The 18,869-nt window shown below is 42.8% G+C and overlaps 1 protein-coding gene across 1 annotated transcript in view; it reads right to left on the bottom strand.

Moving 5' to 3' along the window:
* LOC137371880 (contactin-associated protein-like 5) overlaps positions 1-18,869 on the bottom strand; it is a 558,385-nt gene that overhangs the window by 217,112 nt on the left and 322,404 nt on the right. The window contains exon 15 of the mRNA XM_068034861.1: positions 16,780-17,019. Within this exon, the coding sequence (XP_067890962.1) occupies positions 16,780-17,019 (240 nt within the window). The remainder of the gene's footprint in view (positions 1-16,779; positions 17,020-18,869) is intronic.

The raw sequence follows: 18,869 nt of genomic DNA, 5'->3' as shown, positions 1-18,869 counted from the left end.
GAGATGCGAAGGAATTTCTTGTCTCAGAGGGTAGTGAATGTCTGGAATTCTCTACCCGAGAGAGTTGTGGAGGTTCGCTCACTGAAAGTATTTAAAGAGGAGGTAAATAGATTTTGGAAATATCGGGGAGTTGAGGGCTATGAGGAGCTGGCACGAAAGAAGAGTTGAGGTCTGGGCAGATCAGCCATGATCTTATTGAATGGCGGGGCAGCCTTGAGAGGCCGAATGTCCTACTCCTGCTCCTATTTCTTCTGTTCTTATGGTCAGATGGGCAGAAAAGTGGCAAATGGAATTCAACCAAGGGGAGGCGGTGGCGTAGTGTTATTATCACTGGATTAGTAACCCAGAGACCCAGGGTATTTCTCTGGGGACATGTGTTCGAATCCCACCACAGCAGAAGATGCAATTTGAATTTAATTAATTAATCTGGAATTAAAAGCTAGTCTAATGATGGCCATGAAACCATTGTCGATTGTTGTAAAAACCCATCTGGTTCACTAATGTCCTTTAGGGAAGGAAATCTGCTGTCCTTACCTGGTCTGGCCTACATGTGACTCCAGACCCACAGCAATGTGGTTAACTCTTACATGCCCTCTGAAATGGCCTAGCAAGCCACTCAGTTGTACATAACCGCTACGAAGTCAATAAAAAGGAATGAAACCGGACGGACCACCTGGCATTGACGTAGGCACCGGAAACGACAACGGCAAACCCAGTCCTGTCGACCCTGCAAAGTCCTCCTTTCTAACATCTGGGGGCTTGTGCCAAAGTTGGGAGAGCTGTCCCACAGACGAGTCAAGCAACAGCCTGACATTGTCATACTCACGGAATCATACCTGACAGACAATGTCCCAGACACTGCAATCACTATCCCTGGGTATGTCCTGTCCCACCGGCAGGACAGACACAGCAGAGGTGGCGGGACAGTGGTCTACAGTAGGGAGAGAGTTGCCCTAGGAGTCCTCAACATCAACTCCTGACCCCATGATGTTTCATGGCATCAGGTCAAACATGGGCAAGGTAACTTCCTACTGATTACCACTTACCGCCCTCCCTCAGCTGATGACTCAGTACTCCTCCATGTTGAACACCACTTGGAGGAAGCACTGAGGGTGGCAAGGGCACAAAATGTACTCTGGGTGGGGGACTTCAATGTCCATCACCAAGAGTAGCTCGGCAGCACCACTACTGACCGAGCTGGCCAAGTACTAAAGGACATAACTGCTAGACTGGGTCTGCGGCAAGTGGTGGGGGAACCGACATGAGGGAAAAACATACTTGACCTTGTCCTCACCAATCTGCCTGCTGCAGATGCATCTGTCCTTGACTGTATTGGTAGGAGTGACCACCGCACAGTCCTTGTGGAGACGAATTCCCGCCATCAAATTGAGGATACCGTCCATCGTGTTGTATGGCACTATCACCGTGCTAAATGGGATAAATTTTGAACAGATCTAGCAATGCAAAACTGGGCATCCACGAGGCGCTGTGGGCCATCAGCAGCAGCAGAATTGGATTCAACCACAATCTGTAACCTCATGGCCCGGCATATCCCCCACTGTACCATGACCATCAAGCTGGGAGACCAACCCTGGTTCAATGAAGAGTGCAGGAGGGCATGCCAGAAACAGCACCAGGCATACCTCAAAATGAGGTGTCAACCTGGTGAAGCTACAACACAGGACGATCTGCGTGCCGAACTGCATAAGCAGCATGCGATAGACAGAGCTAAGCGATCCCATAACCAACGGTTCAGATCTAAGCTCTGCAGTCCTGCCACATCCAGCCGTGAATGATGGTGGACAATTAAACAACTAACTGGAGGAGGTGGCTCCGCAAATATCCCCATCCTCAATGATGGGGGAGCCCAGCACATCAGTGCGAAAGATAAGGCAGAAGCATTTGCAACAATCTTCAGCCAGAAGTGCCAAGTTGATGATCCATATCGGCCCCCTCCTGAAGTTCCCAGCATCACAAATGCCAGTCTTCAGCCAATTCGATTCACTCCGCGTGATATCAAGAAACGACTGAAGGCACTGGATACTGCAAAGGCTATGGGTCCTGACAATATTCTGGCAATGGTACTGAAGACCTGTGCTCCAGAACTTGCCGCACCCCTAGCCAAGCTGTTCCAGTATGGCTACAACACTGGCATCTACCCGGCAATGTGGAAAATTGCCCAGGCCTGTCCTGTACACAAAAAGCAGGACAAGTCCAACCCAGCCAATTACCGCCCCATCAGTCTACTCTCAATCATCAGCAAAGTGATGGAAGGTGTCATCAACAGTGCCATCAAGCAGCACTTGCTTAGCAATAACCTTCTCAGTGATACCCAGTTTGGGTTCTGACAGGGCCACTCAGCACCTGACCTCAATACAGCCTTGGTTCAAACATGGACAAAAGAGTTGAACTCAAGAGGTGAGGTGAGAGTGACTGCCCTTGACATCAAGGCAGCATTTGACCGAGTATGGCATCAAGGAGCCCTAGTAAAACTGGAGTCAATGGGAATCAGGGGGAAAATGCTCTGCTGGTTGGAGTCATACCTAGCGCAAAGGAAGATGGTTGTAGTTGTTGGAGGTCAATCATCTGAGCTGCAGGACATCACTGCAGGAGCTCCTCAGGGTAGTGTCCTAGGCCCAACCATCTTCAGCTGCTTCATCAATGACCTTCCTTCAATCATAAGGTCAAAAGTGCGGATGTTCGCTGATGATTGCACAATGTTCAGCACCATTCGCGAATCCTCAAATACTGAAGCAGTCTGTGTAGAAATGCAGCAAGATCTGGACAATATCCAGGCTTGGGCTGATAAGTGACAAGTAACATTTGGGCCACACAAGTGCCAGGCAATGACCATCTCCAACAAGAGAGAATCTAACCATCTCCCCTTGACATTCAATGGCATTACCATCGCTGAATCCCCCACTATCAACATCCTAGGGACTACCATTGACCAGAAACTGAACTAGCCATATAAATACCGTGGCTACAAGAGCACGTCAGAGGCTAGGAATCCTGAGGCGAGTAACTCACCTCCTGACGCCCCAAAGCCTGTCCACAAGGCACAAGTCAGGAGTGTGATGGAATACTCTTCACTTGCCTGGATGGGTACAGCTCCAACAACACTCAAGAAGCTTGACACCATCCTGAACAAAGCAGCCCACTTGATTGGCACCCCATCCACAAACATTCACTCCCTCCATCACCGACGCACAGTGGCAGCAGTGTGTACCATCTACAAGATGCATTGCAGCAACGCACCAAGGCTCCTTCGACAGCACCTTCCAAACCCGCGACCTCTACCACCTCGAAGGACAAGAGCAACAAATGCATGGGAACATCACCATCTGCAAGTTTCCCTCCAAGTCACACACCATCCTGACTTGGAACTATATCGCCGTTCCTTCACTGTCGCTGGGTCAAAATCCTGGAACTACCTTCTTATTAGCACTGTGGGTGTACCTACCTCATATGGACTGCAGCAGTTCAAGAAGGCAGCTCACCACCACCTTCTCCAGGGCAATTAGGGATGGGCAATAAATGCTGGCATAGCCAGTGACGCCCGCATCCCCTGAATTAAAAAAAAACCTGGAGAGTGTGAAGTGATGCATTTGGGGAGGTCAAACAAGGCAAAGGAGTACACGATTAATGGGAAAATACTGAGAGGTGCAGATGAAGTGAGGGACCTGGGAGCAAATGTCCGCAGATCCCTGAAGATAGCAGGGCAGGTCGATAAGGTGATTAAAAAGACATATGGAATCCTTTTCTTTATTAGCCGAGGTATAGAAGATAAGAGCAGGGAAGTAATGCTGGAACTGTATAACTCATTGGTTAGGCCACAACTTGAGTATTGTGTGCACTTCTGGTCACCCCATTATAGAAAGAATGTAATTGCACTGGAAAGGGTACAGAGGAGATTTACGAGGATGTTGCCAGGACTGGAAAAATGCAGCTATGAGGAAAGATTGGATAGGCTGGGGTTGTTCTCCTTGGAACTGAGAAGGCTGAGGGGAGATCTAATTGAAATGTACAAAATTTTGTAGGGCCTAGATAGTGTGGAGGTGAAGGGTCTATTCACCTTAGCAAAGAGGTCAGTGACTAGGGGGCATAGATTTGAAGTGATTGGTAGAAAAATTAGAGGGGAGATGAGGAAAAACATTTTCACCCAGAGGGTGGTGGGGGTCTGGAACTCACTCTCTAAAAGGGTAGTTGAGGCAGAATACTTCAACTCATTCAAAAGAGCCTGGATATGTACCTCAAGTGCCGTAATCTTCAGGGCTATGGACCAAATGCTGGAAGGTGAGATTAGTGTCATACAGTCATAGAGTTAGACAGCACAGAAGCAGATCCTTTGGTCTGCTGTATCCTCACTGGCCATCAAGCTTATCTATTCTAATCCCATTTTCCAGTACTTGGCCCGTAGCCTTGTATGCTATGGTGTTTCAAGTGCTCATCTAGATACTTCTTAAATATTGTGAGGAATTAGAATAGGTGGATGTTATTTTGGCTGGCATAGACACGATGAGCCAAGAGTTCCCACAAGTAGTGTTTTCCACTGACAGGATGCTGCTGTCAAGCCAAAAAGATGTCCTGCCTATGACACAAATGAGTAATGTGATATATGAATTTCAATGCCAGTGTGATGCTAGGTATATAGACTGTACATTCCAAAGACTGGCGGATCGTATCAAACAACATGTCCCTTCTGCTGTTCACAACGCGCAAGGTACGGGCCCTACCCAACCAGCCCATGCTTGCAAAACTCAAAACACAGTGTCCAACATTCGATGTGATTCTGCAATTGGACAGCATTTGCTAAATAATCCACAGTGTGCTAAGAATTACGCTAAGATTGTCAGTAGGGCTCATAGTGTGGCGCATTTGCGCGTACTGGAAGCTACATATATTAATACACAGTGCCCTGTTCTTTGCAGACAGAAAGAACATGTACACATATTGCGCATGTTTCAGCTGAACAAAATAAGTGACAGCCATTTGCTGGTTCATTCCTCAGGGCAATGCACTGACCAATCAGATTCAAGTTGCCCGGTTTAAATTTTAAACAAAGCTTGGCAGTTAACTGTCAGTCACCGTAAACTGGTGCATTCGCCATGGCAATACCTCTACCTATCAGAGTTCACTTGCCAACCAATCAGCACTCTCTTCTCATGCAGTATAAGTTGTTGTGATCTCTTACATTGGTTATTTTTGCGATTCTCCTGATGAGTGCAAGACGAAAAGCTTCGACAACATGTCTCTATTTTCAGCAAAATTAGAAATACAGTTATATTGTTCTTGAGTTTATATATTGTTACCAAGATTGCACAAAATCCAGTACAGAATAATGGAAGAATAGATTTATTAGGGTTTATAGAAATTTGCAGCTGACAACCTCCACACTGCCAAACAACTGTTTGAGCCTAGTTCCAGCTGTTTCCAAAAACAGAAAGGAAATATCTCTAAATATTTATGCATAGAAGTTAATGTTAAATGATCATCTGTAAATCTGATGGGCCCTTGAAGCTCACAGGTTGGCTGCAAACTTCCTCAGAGGTGCACCTGCTGTATTGACATAATTTCATCCTAAGTGTGAGGTAAACGTGTGAATGGGATTTCTGCCGGATGCCCAACGAAGTTACACCAGAACCGAAGCACCTATGATAAAATTCTCATCAAATTACAGGGTAATGTGTGGGATAGAATCTTTGGCAATAGCAAAATCAAAAAGATCAATTAATTATTTGAAGGTCTGACTACAATGGCACATTCCAATCCATTTTGAGGGAGAGCACAAATGAATATCAGCACCTTTTAGAAAGGGCTAAGATTCATTTTAATATTCTTGCGCTGTCCTACTGGCTCCCATCAATAATAGAGTAAATACCACCACATGATCTCACTTGGGAAAATCACAGAAGTTCAAAACTGAACAACTACTCTCTTCAACAACAACTTGTCTTGTATAGTGCCTTCGACACCAAGGTGCTTCATAGGAGCGTTATCAAACAAAACTTGCCAGTGAGCCACAGAAAGAGATATTAGGGCAGGGTGACCAAAAATTTTGTCCAAGAGGTAGGTTTTAAATGCAGCTTTAAAGGAGGGGAAAAAGGTGGAGAGGTTGAGAGAGGGAGTTTCAGAGCTTCGGACCTCGTCAGCTGAATGCACAGTTGCCAATGCTCAGATACTTGCTTGTATCGCATGATGATCTGGATCTGTGTCTAGTCCAAGAAGCTAACCCAGGAGGGAGTACCCTAGGATGGGAAGGTTAATTACCTTTGTCTTTCACCCTTTGTCGCTACTATTGATTCACAAAACAAAGCCACTGTGCTATCAGAATAAATCCAAGTGAAAACACACCATTTCTATGCAATTAAGTTCAGCTCGAGCATCTTTCAGTTTAATTTTCCACTAAGTGTCTGTTTTTGCGTATCAGGAAAGTATTGTGAACAAGTCCAATACCCAGTGATGTGTTTCCGCATTAGTGGCTGAATGCAGTCTCCAATAAAACTTCATGGTTTGGGAGTTTTCTGTGAGACTGTTTGTGACTATAAAAACAACAATAGAGACAAGCAATTAGATCCTTACAGTAAAGTGAAAGAGATACCAACAATTGCAAAGCAAATTACAGTGGACATTAAGGGAATAGAAGAAAAGATTATTGAGGTATATTTAGACAAGACAAAGTATGGAAGAGTAAGTCAGATCCCTCAAGGATGACGGATATACAGTGGAACGGGAGCTTGAAGGCAAGATAAAAGTTTTCAATTATCATTTCACAACAGTTTGCACGAGAGATGTTGTAAAGCAGCCTATTAAAATGGCAGGGCATGGGTTGAAATCAATAGAAAAGGATAGTAGTCAGACATTAAACTGGCATATCTGAAGGCTTCTACAGCTTTAGGTACTTATGAAACTTGACAGAATAAAAGTGAAGGAAAGGAAAGAGTATGGTTTCAAAAATTTTGTAAAGTGCACTGAATTTATTAGCAGTCCCAAAGGCCCGGAAAATAACTAATAGGATTTCAAATCTTTAAAGAGTCAGAAATATGTTCCTGAGATTTATAGATGCCCAAAATGCAGAAACTACTGACATATATTATAAAGGAATAAATAAAAGGATATCCAGATAGAATTATAAAAATAAATCTAATCCACATGATTATGAAAGCCAAATCACACCTAACAAATATATTGGAATACTATGTGATTTTAACAGTCAACAACAACTTGCATTTATATAACACCTTTTACATAATAAAACATCCAAGATGCTTCACAAGAGTGTTATTACATAGGATTACAAAGGATATACAACACAGAAACAGGCGATTCAGCCCAACCAGTCCATGCCAGCATCGATGCTCCATTTGAGCCTCCTCCTGCCTTTCCTCATTTAACTCTATCAGCACAACCCTCTATTCTCTTTCCCCTTAAATGCTTATCTAGCCTCCCCCTAAATGCATCTATACTATTTGCTTCAACTATTTCCAATGGTAGCGAGTTCCACATTCTCACCACTCTCTGGTTAAGAAGTTTCTTTTGAGTTCTTTATTTTGATTTCTTGATGACTATATTATACTGATGGCCTCTAGTATTACTCTTGTTCATAAATGGAAACATTCTATCTCCGTTTACAAACACAAAAACCCATACATAATTTTAAAGACCTCTGTTAAGTCACTCCTCAACCTTCTCTTTTCAAGAGAAAAGAAACTTAGCCTGTTTATCAACTCCTGATTGTATCCCCCTGCATTTCAGGTATCAGCCTTCTAAATCTTCTTGCACCCCCTCCAGTACCTCAATATCCTTTTTATAATATGCAGGCCAGAACTGTATTCCAGGTTTGGTCTAACCAAAGTTTGATACAAGTTTAGCATAACTTCTTTACATTTCAACTCTAACCTTTTAGAAATAAACTGTAGTGCTTCATTTGCTTTTTTAAAAATTGCCTTTGTCAAGAAAACATGCTATGCAGGATGAGGACTTTTTAATTTGTTTGTTTGAAACCTACATTAAATGTTTAAAAAGGAAAGCTAGGATCCTACATTTAGCTTCTAAAAATCTGACAGCCAAGATGGTCATCACAATTTGTATAGAAATACCTCACATTCCAGGACATCGAATTGGAAATGCATGTCTCACAAGACTCCCATCCAGGACAATGACTTGGATAACTGAGTAGATTATCCAGTATTACCCTCATCAGCAGGACATTCAAAGCCATCTTGAAGCATTCACTATTGGAGACGTACCTCCAGGGGTAAACATTGACACTAAAACCTGAGAGAGATTTAGGTTTTAGACTTTGAACCTCATTAAAAAAATAAGATATTGAGAGAACCATGTGACAGTTTCCCTAGTCTGAGCAAAACCTGGATTTTTGTTACACACAACAGACAAGCTTCAAGTGTTAACCAGGCAGGACCCTAGTAGGGCTGTGTGTCTCTCTCTTGCTCTTTTTCTCCAGATATACTGCAAGGTTTCAAACCTGTCTGCGACTGCAGAACATCCAAGTCTACCATTGCTACAGACAGAGACCCAGGGCGGAAAGCCATCTATATCACTGTCTCCAAGAAAAACCTGAACCAGCTGGGCCAGCTGCAAAGTGTACTTCTACCAGCCAGAGACTTCGGAACCACAAATTCAGCCAGAAGACAACTGAATTATCAGATCCACAGACTATATATTATTTTTACTTGTTCTGGACTCGAATCCAACCCAAACTATTCTTTTTCACTCTGAAACCTATGTGTATGTGTGTGAATATGAAAGTTGGAGTGTAGATTTATTATTTTACTTAGATCGCGCTTAGATTTTAAGGACAATAAACTGATCTCTTTTTTGTTTAAACTCAAGAAAAACTGTCCAATTGGTTCTTTTATGATCATAGCACATAAAGGGTTAAACATTCAATGAATTGGAAGGCACATTCACTGTTTAAAAGAAATAAACCCTGTTGCAGTTAAACAAGGAGAGGGACAAGAGGAGAGCCTTTCGACCCTCCTCACCTGATCGTAACACCTTCTTCACCTGTGTCGCCATTTTTAGTGATTTATGTATTTATAGTCTGAGATCTCTTTGCTCCTCTATTCCATTTAGATTCTTATTTTCTAAGTAATGTGCAACCTCCCTATTTTTCTTGCCAAAATGTAATACCTCACATTTATAATAGGGTGGTGAAAAAGGCATATGACACTTGCCTTTATCAATCGAGGCATAGATTACAAAAGCAGGGAGGTCATGTTGGAGTTGTACAGAACTTTGGTAAAGCCACAGCTGGACTACTGTGTGCAATTCTGGTCACCACATTATAGGAAGGATGTGATTGCATTGGAGGGGGTGAAGAGGCGATTCACCAGGATGTTGCCTGGGATGGAACATTTAAGCTATGAAGAGAGGCTGGATAGGCTTGGGTTGTTTTCACTGGAGCAGAGAAGACTGAGGGGTGACCTGATAAAGCTGTACAAGATTATGAGGGGCATGGACAGGGTGGATAGGAAGCAGCTGTTCCCCTTAGTTGAAGGGTCAGTTACGAGGGGTCACAAGTTTAAGGTGAGGGGTGGGAGGTCTAAGGGGAATTTGAGGAAGAATTTTTTTACCCAGAGGGTGGTGACGGTCTGGAATGCCCTGCCTGGGAGGGTGGTAGAGGCAGGTTGCCTCACATCCTTTAAAAAGTACCTGGATGAGCACTTGGCACGTCATAACATTCAAGGCTATGGGCCAAGTGCTGGCAAATGGAATTAGGTAGACAGGTCAGGTGTCTTTAATGCCTCGGTGCAGACTTGATAGGCCGAAGGGCCTCTTCTGCACTGTATTATTCTGTGATTCTGTGATTTATCTATGTTGAAATTTATTTGCCAATTATTTGGCCATTCTGAAAGTATGATGAAATCTGTCGTGGTAAAGCTTGTGTTTTTTTAGACCCTAACTGAGATGAAATTAGAATAGAAACAGGAACTAGAACTGAAACAGAAACAGAAACCAAGACTGAAACAGAAACTGGAAAATAAACAACTTCAGGTTTCCAGGGAAACTGACATTGGTTAGAATCAAATAAAAGGAGACAGAGTCCTTCCCAGACCAGGCAGATGAGACAGCTCAGGCAGGGGTGGAGTGCTGACAAGCAAAAGAACGTGAAGACTGAATCCAGGAGCTGTTTCTGTTATTTAAAGTAGTCGACTAACCGGACCCCACCATACAGTGCACAGGTTGTCACTGAAGGACTTGGATAAAGGGATAAGACTGATACATCCACACCATCAAGACAGTCGCAACCAGAGCTGAGGAGGTTCTGGAAAAGTGCATCCATCGAGTTCGGATTGAGAGAGAACTGCTGTTGGAAAAAGAACTGCGGATAAATCCTTGAAGAAAGGAGCTGAAAATCTACCTGAGGAACTTCAGAGTTGTGAAGAACTGTGTGAATGTAATTGTTGCCAGATATGCTGGGTGGACGGCCCAGTGAAACCGTGAGACCCATCCCTATTGTATCTGATAGTTAAGAGGTAATTTGTAATATAGATATTGAACATGATCAGCTGTTGCTTCATGTTTAATTTATGTTGGCTTTGGTTTGAGTGTTAAAGTAAAATTTATAAAAATGAAACCTTGTCCATTTGGTTTGGTTTCCTAAATTGGGGTCAATTGGTGGATTTGATTGTTTTCATTTGTTGGTGGTCTCCACGGGGATCATAACACAGGTTTGTTAATATTGTTACTACCGTGGCGGGAACAATGCACTGTCAATTCAGTCCCATCACTCCACAGGTCGCAGCATATCATTAAGCTTTCATATCCAATTGGAAAACAGCCAAATTAAAAACTCTAGTAACCCCCGGAATAAACAGACCAAACCAGGTATCTTCAGACAATAACAAATTAACTATTTATTAAAAACTAAATCTTAAACACTATTAAGATAAACCTATGTCTAAAGACCTTATAATTTCTTATTTCAACCTAACTCCCGCATTCAGGCACATACACTCAAAACTAACAGTTAACCGTTTTTTAAAAGTGGAGTTTTTAAAAATTAGTTGTCTCTGAAGATTAAATAAAATAAGTAAGTCTTTGTAGTCATTGAGGTCTTCTAATGTGGATTTGATGAAAATAGTCCTTCAGAAGATAGGCATTCAACTCTTCGTTTGCAGCAAGCATTAAACAGTTCTTTGAATGATGAGCACAGCAATACAAATGGTTTTTGAAAAAGATGGCTTTTCTTCTTTACTCAGGGAATTAACTTGGCTTGTAGTTAGTTGTAGAATTTTTGCTAGAGGAAATTGACAGCTTTCTTCTCTTTAGTATGCTTACTTGAAAGTTTCTCCAAATTAATTGGTTTCAGCCGGTTCCTGCCAGTTCCACACACAGCCAAGAGGAAACATTACATGCTCTCTCCTGCTGTTGCCCAGGGTAACAAAAATGCAGCTGCTGCACACTGTTTCAGGAATTCCAGAACCTTCTCTCCCTTAAAGGTGCAGGCCCCTTAATCATATAGAATTAACCTAAATTGGCTACCCGCTGCCTGCTGGTGGGCAGCTAATCTGACCACGAGCCAGTCTCTTTCAAACTGGCTTGGGGTCAGGATCATGGGGGAAACTGACATGGAGGCCAGTGGCACCAAATCACATGCCTGCTCACGTCCGATTCAGACCCTGACCTCTTTTAAAAACCCAGCTGCAAAATTATTCAGCCTTGAATATACTCAACGATGGGACATCCAGAACCTCTGGGGTATACAATTTCAATGATTCACAAGCCTTTGAGTAAAAGTTTCTCCTTATCTCAGTCCTAAATGATTCGCCCCTTATGCTGAGGCTGTGCCCTCTCTCCCCCTGTGTTCTAGATCCCCTAGCCAGGGGAAACAACCTCACAGGATCTACCCTGTCAAGCCCCTTCAGAATCTTGTTGGTTTCAATGTGATCACCTCTCATTCTTCTAAACATCAGAGAGTGCAGGCCCAATTTACTCATCCTCTCATCATAGGACAAACCTCTTATCACAGGTGCCAATCTAGTAAACTTTCGCTCTACTGCCACCAAGGGAAGAATATCCTTCCTTAGATATGGAGACCAAAACTGCACACAGTACTCCAGGTACAGTCTCAACAAAGCCCTGTACAATTGTCGGAAGACTTCCTTATTCGTGTACTTCAATCCCCTTGAAATAAAAACCAACATGCCATTTACCTTCCTAAGTGCTTGCTGTGCCTGTATGCTAACTTTTTGTGTTCCTTGTACGAGTACATCCAAGTCTCTGAACGTCAACATTGAAAAGTTTCATGTCTTTTAAAATACAGCTAAAATATATGTTAATTTACAGTAATGGTAGAGCATTAGTAATATTACTGGACCAGTAATCCATAGGCCAGAATCAATAATCCGCAGAACATGGTTTTCTCTGGGTGCTCCGGTTTCCTCCCACAAGCCAAAAGACTTGCAGGTTGATAGGTAAATTGGCCATTATAAATTGTCACTAGTATAGGTAGGTGGTAGGGAAATATAGGGACAGGTGGGGATGTTTGGTAGGAATATGGGATTAGTGTAGGATTAGTATAAATGGGTGGTTGATGTTCGGCATAGACTCGGTGGGCCGAAGGGCCTGTTTCAGTGCTGTATCTCTAATCTAATGAACTCAAATCTTCATGGCAGTTTGGGAATTTGAATTCAGTTTAAAAAAGTGGACAGCAGTTAAAATGACCATGAAGTCGTTGGATGACAGTTATAAAAAAAGATTTACTAATGGACTTTAATGAGAGTAAATGCAATGGCCCAGATTTTGCAGTAGTAATGTCAGCGAAACTGTCAGCATTCATTCTCATTGCTCCTCAGAAGCTGACAACAACTGCTGGAGTCCGCACATGCATATTTCAATGCAGAAATCCAGAAGTTGCTGTCAGCGATTTCATGTGTCCCTAGGACTACATTCATGTAAAAATCACTGAACTGATGAGAACTTGCCCTTTCGTGCTATTAACCTCACTGTAAAAACCCTCGACAAAGTTTCACCTTGTCGAAGGAGGTGTAACTGGGTTTTTATCGGCATACTAAGTTCATATCTCCAACACAGAAGTCCTTGAAGCGGCCAACACCCCCAGCTTATACACACTACTGAGTCAGCGGCGCTTGAGATGGCTTGGCCATGTGAGCCGCATGGAAGATGGCAGGATCCCCAAAGACACATTGTACAGCGAGCTCGCCACTGGTATCAGACCCACCGGCCGTCCATGTCTCCGTTATAAAGACGTCTGCAAACGCGACATGAAATCGTGTGACATTGATCACAAGTCGTGGGAGTCAGTTGCCAGCATTCGCCAGAGCTGGCGGGCAGCCATAAAGACAGGGCTAAATTGTGGCGAGTCGAAGAGACTTAGTAGTTGGCAGGAAAAAAGACAGAGGCGCAAGGGGAGAGCCAACTGTGCAACAGCCCCAACAAACAAATTTCTCTGCAGCACCTGTGGAAGAGCCTGTCACTCCAGAATTGGCCTTTATAGCCACTCCAGGCGCTGCTTCACAAACCACTGACCACCTCCAGGCGCGTATCCATTGTCTCTCGAGATAAGGAGGCCCAAAAGAAAAAGAAAACTAAGTTCATAATTACCACTGAACAGCCCCAGTGACCCTGAAAAACTAATTTTATATTTGTGGATTGTCAAATTGCTCCATTATGATGAAACATTTTGCATATTTTTAGAGTAACATATTTTTAAATGTTTGTTAATGTATTTCAGCTGCTGCCTTGATCCCCTCTGTATGTCCCAATCATTTATTTCACTCTCTGTAAAATTTTAATTAAACGTGAAGGATAATTGGTGGATTTTACTTCCTGGTTTACTATCTATGATTGACTGCTTATCCTGCTTGATTACATCACTGTTGCTAGATGCCTGGAGACCCCCTTGACTTGGCACCAGATTCAAACTGACGTCAGGGAAGGGGGAATCCACACCACAGAGGTTGCTGGATCTTTTTTGGGTACCTTTCCTTGAGGTCACTTTGTTGTTGGACTGTGAAATCCAGGTCATTGTTCTTCCCAGCTTTTCCCTATTTGTGAATCCAGTCCCACAGCAATATGGTTGACACTTAACTGACATCAGAAGCAGCCCAGCAAGCCACTTAGTTGAATCAAACCACTATCAGTGATTCAAGACGGAGGCCCACCACCATCTTCTTAGGGCAACTAGGCATGAGCATTAAATGCCAGCCTTGTTAATGATGCCCAGATCCTGAGAAAGGTTAAAAATAATTTATGAAATATGTAGCAAACTCCTAACTTAAATTATTAATCAAGAGAGAATAGAGCAAAGTTTATTCTTCTTTTGGGCCTCCTTATCTCGAGAGACAATGGATACGCGCCTGGAGGTGGTCAGTGGTTTGTGAAGCAGCGCCTGGAGTGGCTATAAAGGCCAATTCTAGAGTGACAGGCTCTTCCACAGGTGCTGCAGAGAAATTTGTTTGTCGGGGCTGTTGCACAGTTGGCTCTCCCCTTGCGCCTCTGTCTTTTTTCCTGCCAACTACTAAGTCTCTTCGACTCGCCACATTTTAGCCCTGTCTATTAATGTTTATTAATGGTAATATAATACTAATTAATTTGGAATCCACTAAAGGTAGGTTAAGTGAACCGTGTTGCTCGTAATATTGATTAAATTATGCATTTGCAAACTGGATCTTTATAATTGGCAAAAAGTCTTCTATTTAGGTTAGGTATTTTCAGGAGAGAGTTATCATTCAGTCACGTCACTCATTGCCAAGTACACCAAGAGAAAGGTAGCTAGTCCTTATGGAAACCTCTCATATTTAGTTCAGGAATATAAGGGTTGTAGCAGCTCTATTTCATCTTTCTAAATCCAAAAAAAAAACCCTGCATAAATTGCAAGTGATGAAGCCTGAAACATAAGAACCTAAGAAATAGGAGCAGGGGAAAGCCATAAAGCCCCTCAACCCTGCATTGCTATTCAAAACGATAATCACTTAACTATTACATCAACTCCTCTTTCCTGCCCTATCACCATATCCCTTGATTTCCTTAGAGCTCAAGAATCTATTGACTTCCACCTTGAATATACTAAACAATTGAGCATCCACAGCCCTCTAGGTTAGAGAATTCCAAAAGTTCACAACCCACTGAGTGAAGGTTATAAAATACTTCCTGTCTCTGGAACTACCCCATAGTTTATGCAATTACAATGAATGTTGTGACTTTTATGAAAATGGCTGAAAGCAGAGTTACTGAGCACTTACAGAATCAAAAAGTGATTTAGTACAGAAAAAAAGCTATTCTGCTCATTGTGACGAATAACTTTTCCCCTGCCCTTTTCCCATAGCTCTGCAATTTTTTTTTTCTGGGAAAATATTTATCCAATTTCATTTGGAAAGTTACTATTAAATTTGCTTCCACCACCCTTTCAGGCATTCCATATCATAACAACTGACTGTTAAACCAAGGTTGCTACAGCATGTAAAGAAGACTTGCATTTACACTGCACCTATCACATCTCTCAGAAATGCCTCACATGCAATGAATGACTTTGAAGTACAGTGACTGTTGTTATGCATGCAAATGCAGCAGCTATTTTGCACAAAGCAAGATTCTACAAATAGTAATGAGAGGTATAAACAGCTAATGAGTGAGGAAGGAATGTTGGCCAAGTGATTAGGAGACTTTCCTGCTCATCCTTGAATAGTGCCAAAGGATCTTTTATATCCATTTGAATTGACAATTGGACACCACTCTCAATCCTGCATTGGGTTGAGATCATGAATTCCAACTCTTGGTTTGTAGCTAGAAGTCACATATTCTGTCTCGGAGATGGGAGTAATATCAAGAGGAATGAGATAACACAAGCTGGAAATCTCAGACTTGGCTGCAGAGTCCCTTGGTTGAGGGACTCCCCTACTCTGCTTCAATATTGACCATCATGGAGTTTCCAATAGGAGGTCGATGAGCCTCTGGGAGAAATGCCTTAAAACCGTTACTCACCCTCGCCCCAGCCCCGTTCCTCAAGGTTTTCTTATGAAGTTATGGTGGGAGATCTGAAGAACCATGCCGAACACTCATTATTTAAATCACTAAGCACAGCAAGGTTAGTCTGCATTACGCCACCTATGGAAAGTAAAAGCTGATCCTCACAGGAGACACTGACAATCAGGGCATCCAGTGCAGTCAACCAATGATGATGGTAGATCCATTTGGGAAGATGGCTATTTTGCATCTCATCATTGTGTGCGCTTCTGTTACTATATGGACAGGGGGAATGCTAGAATTAACCTCGCTATTGGCCCCCAAAATACTAAAGCCAGATTCAGTTGCTGTGGTGTCATCAGTCACCAGGAGGTATGCCGGAGTGCTCCAGATTGGGCCGCCCTCCAATTTTAACCCTTTTCTCCTCTCCTCATGCACTGCATCACAGCCCCAGCATCTTGCTGTCTTTTGTAAGGTAGTCACCATGATGCACTTTTGAGGGATCTGCCACGTTGTACGTAGAGAACACAAACATAATGTGCGCTCTTGCACTGATTAAACTGTGAGAGTAATAAGCAGCATTGATCTGCTAGCAAATTATTTTCAGTGAAGTAGTTTCCTTGTTCAATTAACCATCTGATTTGCTTTACAAGGTAATGGTGCCCTTGTGAAAAATTAACACATCCATTATAAACACTTTTACAAACAGCTATTACATTGCTCCATTCAATAATGTTAAATTACATTGTGTATTAGCAATGTGTCATTAATGGAATCCAATGTCCAGCTGTAATTAAACACGTTCAATACCAGAATGTTATATCCTACCTTGCTTACAGAATGGTCCATCAAAAGCAGAGCGGCCACAGTCGCAGGAATAGCCGCTATATTTCTCGATGCATCTCCCCCCATTGTGGCACAGGTTGCCGTAACTGCTGCAGTGTCCTGGGCATCCTGGCTTGACCCCTGGGGTCATTTTTGCTCTTTCCTCAAGGTCAAGGGTCACCCCATTTAATTGCAGCGACCGAATGCATCCAAGGAATCCTTTCTGCCCCGAGGCTGTTCCTCCTGAAATTGGAACGAATTACACTTTAAATCCCTTCTTGTGCATTTTGCCACTTTTAAGGGTAAACCCTATTGAAATCACCATAGCTAATCCGAAAAAAATAATGTCAAAAGATAAAATGTGCCAAGTGTGCTTTTATAGAACCATAGAAAAATTACGGCACAGAAGGAGGCCATTCAGCCCATCGTGTCTGTGCCAGCTGAAAAATCGAGACGCCCAATCAAATCCCACCTTCCAGCACCTGGTCTACAGCCTTGCAGGTTACAGCACTCGAGGTGCATGTCCAGGTACCTTTTAAATGAGTTGAGGGTTTCTGCCTCCAACAATGATCCAGGCAGTAAATTCCACCACCCGCTGGTGTCTACAGCATAAATGGGTTTCTTTCTTCTACAAAGCTACTTTTGCTCGAAAAACAGAAATTATCCCCTTTAAAACCCCAGACACATTTGAGAGCATGAGAGTTCACACTACCTGAGAACTTCAAAGTCCTGGGGAGCCTGCAGGACCAGCACACATCAAATTAGGACCAAGCACATGACAGGTTAAAATGGCTTTCTTCTGAATATGCGTTTGTAAAGCTGAATATGGGATTGTAAACCATGTATTGTGTAAGGGAACACAGGGAATGGGCATCTCCACAGATAAAAAGGATGATGAAATGTCTGAAAGTGAGCATTCAGAAATGGTGCTGAGCTAATTAAGGCAATATTATCATGGTAATGGGATAATTAGAAGGGATTAAGACAGACATATTGTATTTTAGCTGTGTACATATATCTTTGTTTAACTACAGTTAATTGGTTATACTATGTATCTTGGTTTATTTGCAATTAATTAGCTATACTGTTACCTGCATGTAAGTTTGCTTTGCTGTGATTTCTGGATAGTCTGCTTGAATTGTTATGATCAAAGGGAAATTGGTATTTAAGTGTGAGCAAATCTTTGTACGAGGGCACTCATACAAGTATCGTGAGCATGGTAATAAAGACCTCACTTTGCATTGTTACAACTATATGTGTGTGTACCCTGGTGTTCAAGGTAATGAGACATATTTTAATGAGATGTATTGATGTGAAAGGTGCAGCAGAAACCATGACTAAAGATGCCAGCTTCTAATTCAGAGAAACAGTATGAGCTGCCTCAGAAAGATTAGGATAGGATTTTGCTTTAATAAATATCACATAGACTTCCTTTTATACTTCCTACTTGATATTCAGTTCCATTTACGACAATAGAGGTGAGCATCGGCCGTTGAGTGTAACGTGCTTTTGGCATTGGTGCTTAAACATCAGGTCCCTCTGGGCGAAGGTTTTCCATGTTTCACTCTCCCAGTTTTAAAGTTTGTTATTGGGAGTCAAGAGCTGTAGGCAGACTGGGCTCTGATGTGAAACAGACAGGAAGAGTGGAGACACGTGGCGGGGCCTGGGATGGTTCAGCGGCTGGGCTCCCCCCATGTTTTACTGAAAATGGGCTTGACAGGGTAGATGCTGAGAGGCTGTTTTCCCTGGCTAGACAGCCTAGAGCTATGGCTCACAGACTCAGGAGAAGGGGTTGGCCATTTATGATGGTGATGAGGAGACATTTCTTTATTCGGAGGGTTGTGCATCTTTAGAGTTATAGAGTCATAGAGTTATACAGCACAAAAACAGGCCCTTCAGCCAATTGTGGCTGTGCCGGCCATCAAGCACCTACCTATTCTAATCCCATTTTCCAGCACTTGGCCCGTAGCCTTGTATGCTATGGCGTTTCAAGTGCTCACCTAAATACTTCTTAAATGTTATGAGAGTTCCTGCCTCTACCACCTCTTCAGGCAGTGCGTTCCAGATTCCAACTACCCTCTGGGTGAAAAAAT

The sequence above is a fragment of the Heterodontus francisci genome, chromosome 7 (genome assembly GCF_036365525.1).
Source record: "Heterodontus francisci isolate sHetFra1 chromosome 7, sHetFra1.hap1, whole genome shotgun sequence".
Lineage (NCBI taxonomy): Eukaryota > Metazoa > Chordata > Chondrichthyes > Heterodontiformes > Heterodontidae > Heterodontus > Heterodontus francisci.
Note: the sequence above shows the minus strand (reverse complement) of the source record. Positions and strands in the feature narration are given on the sequence as shown.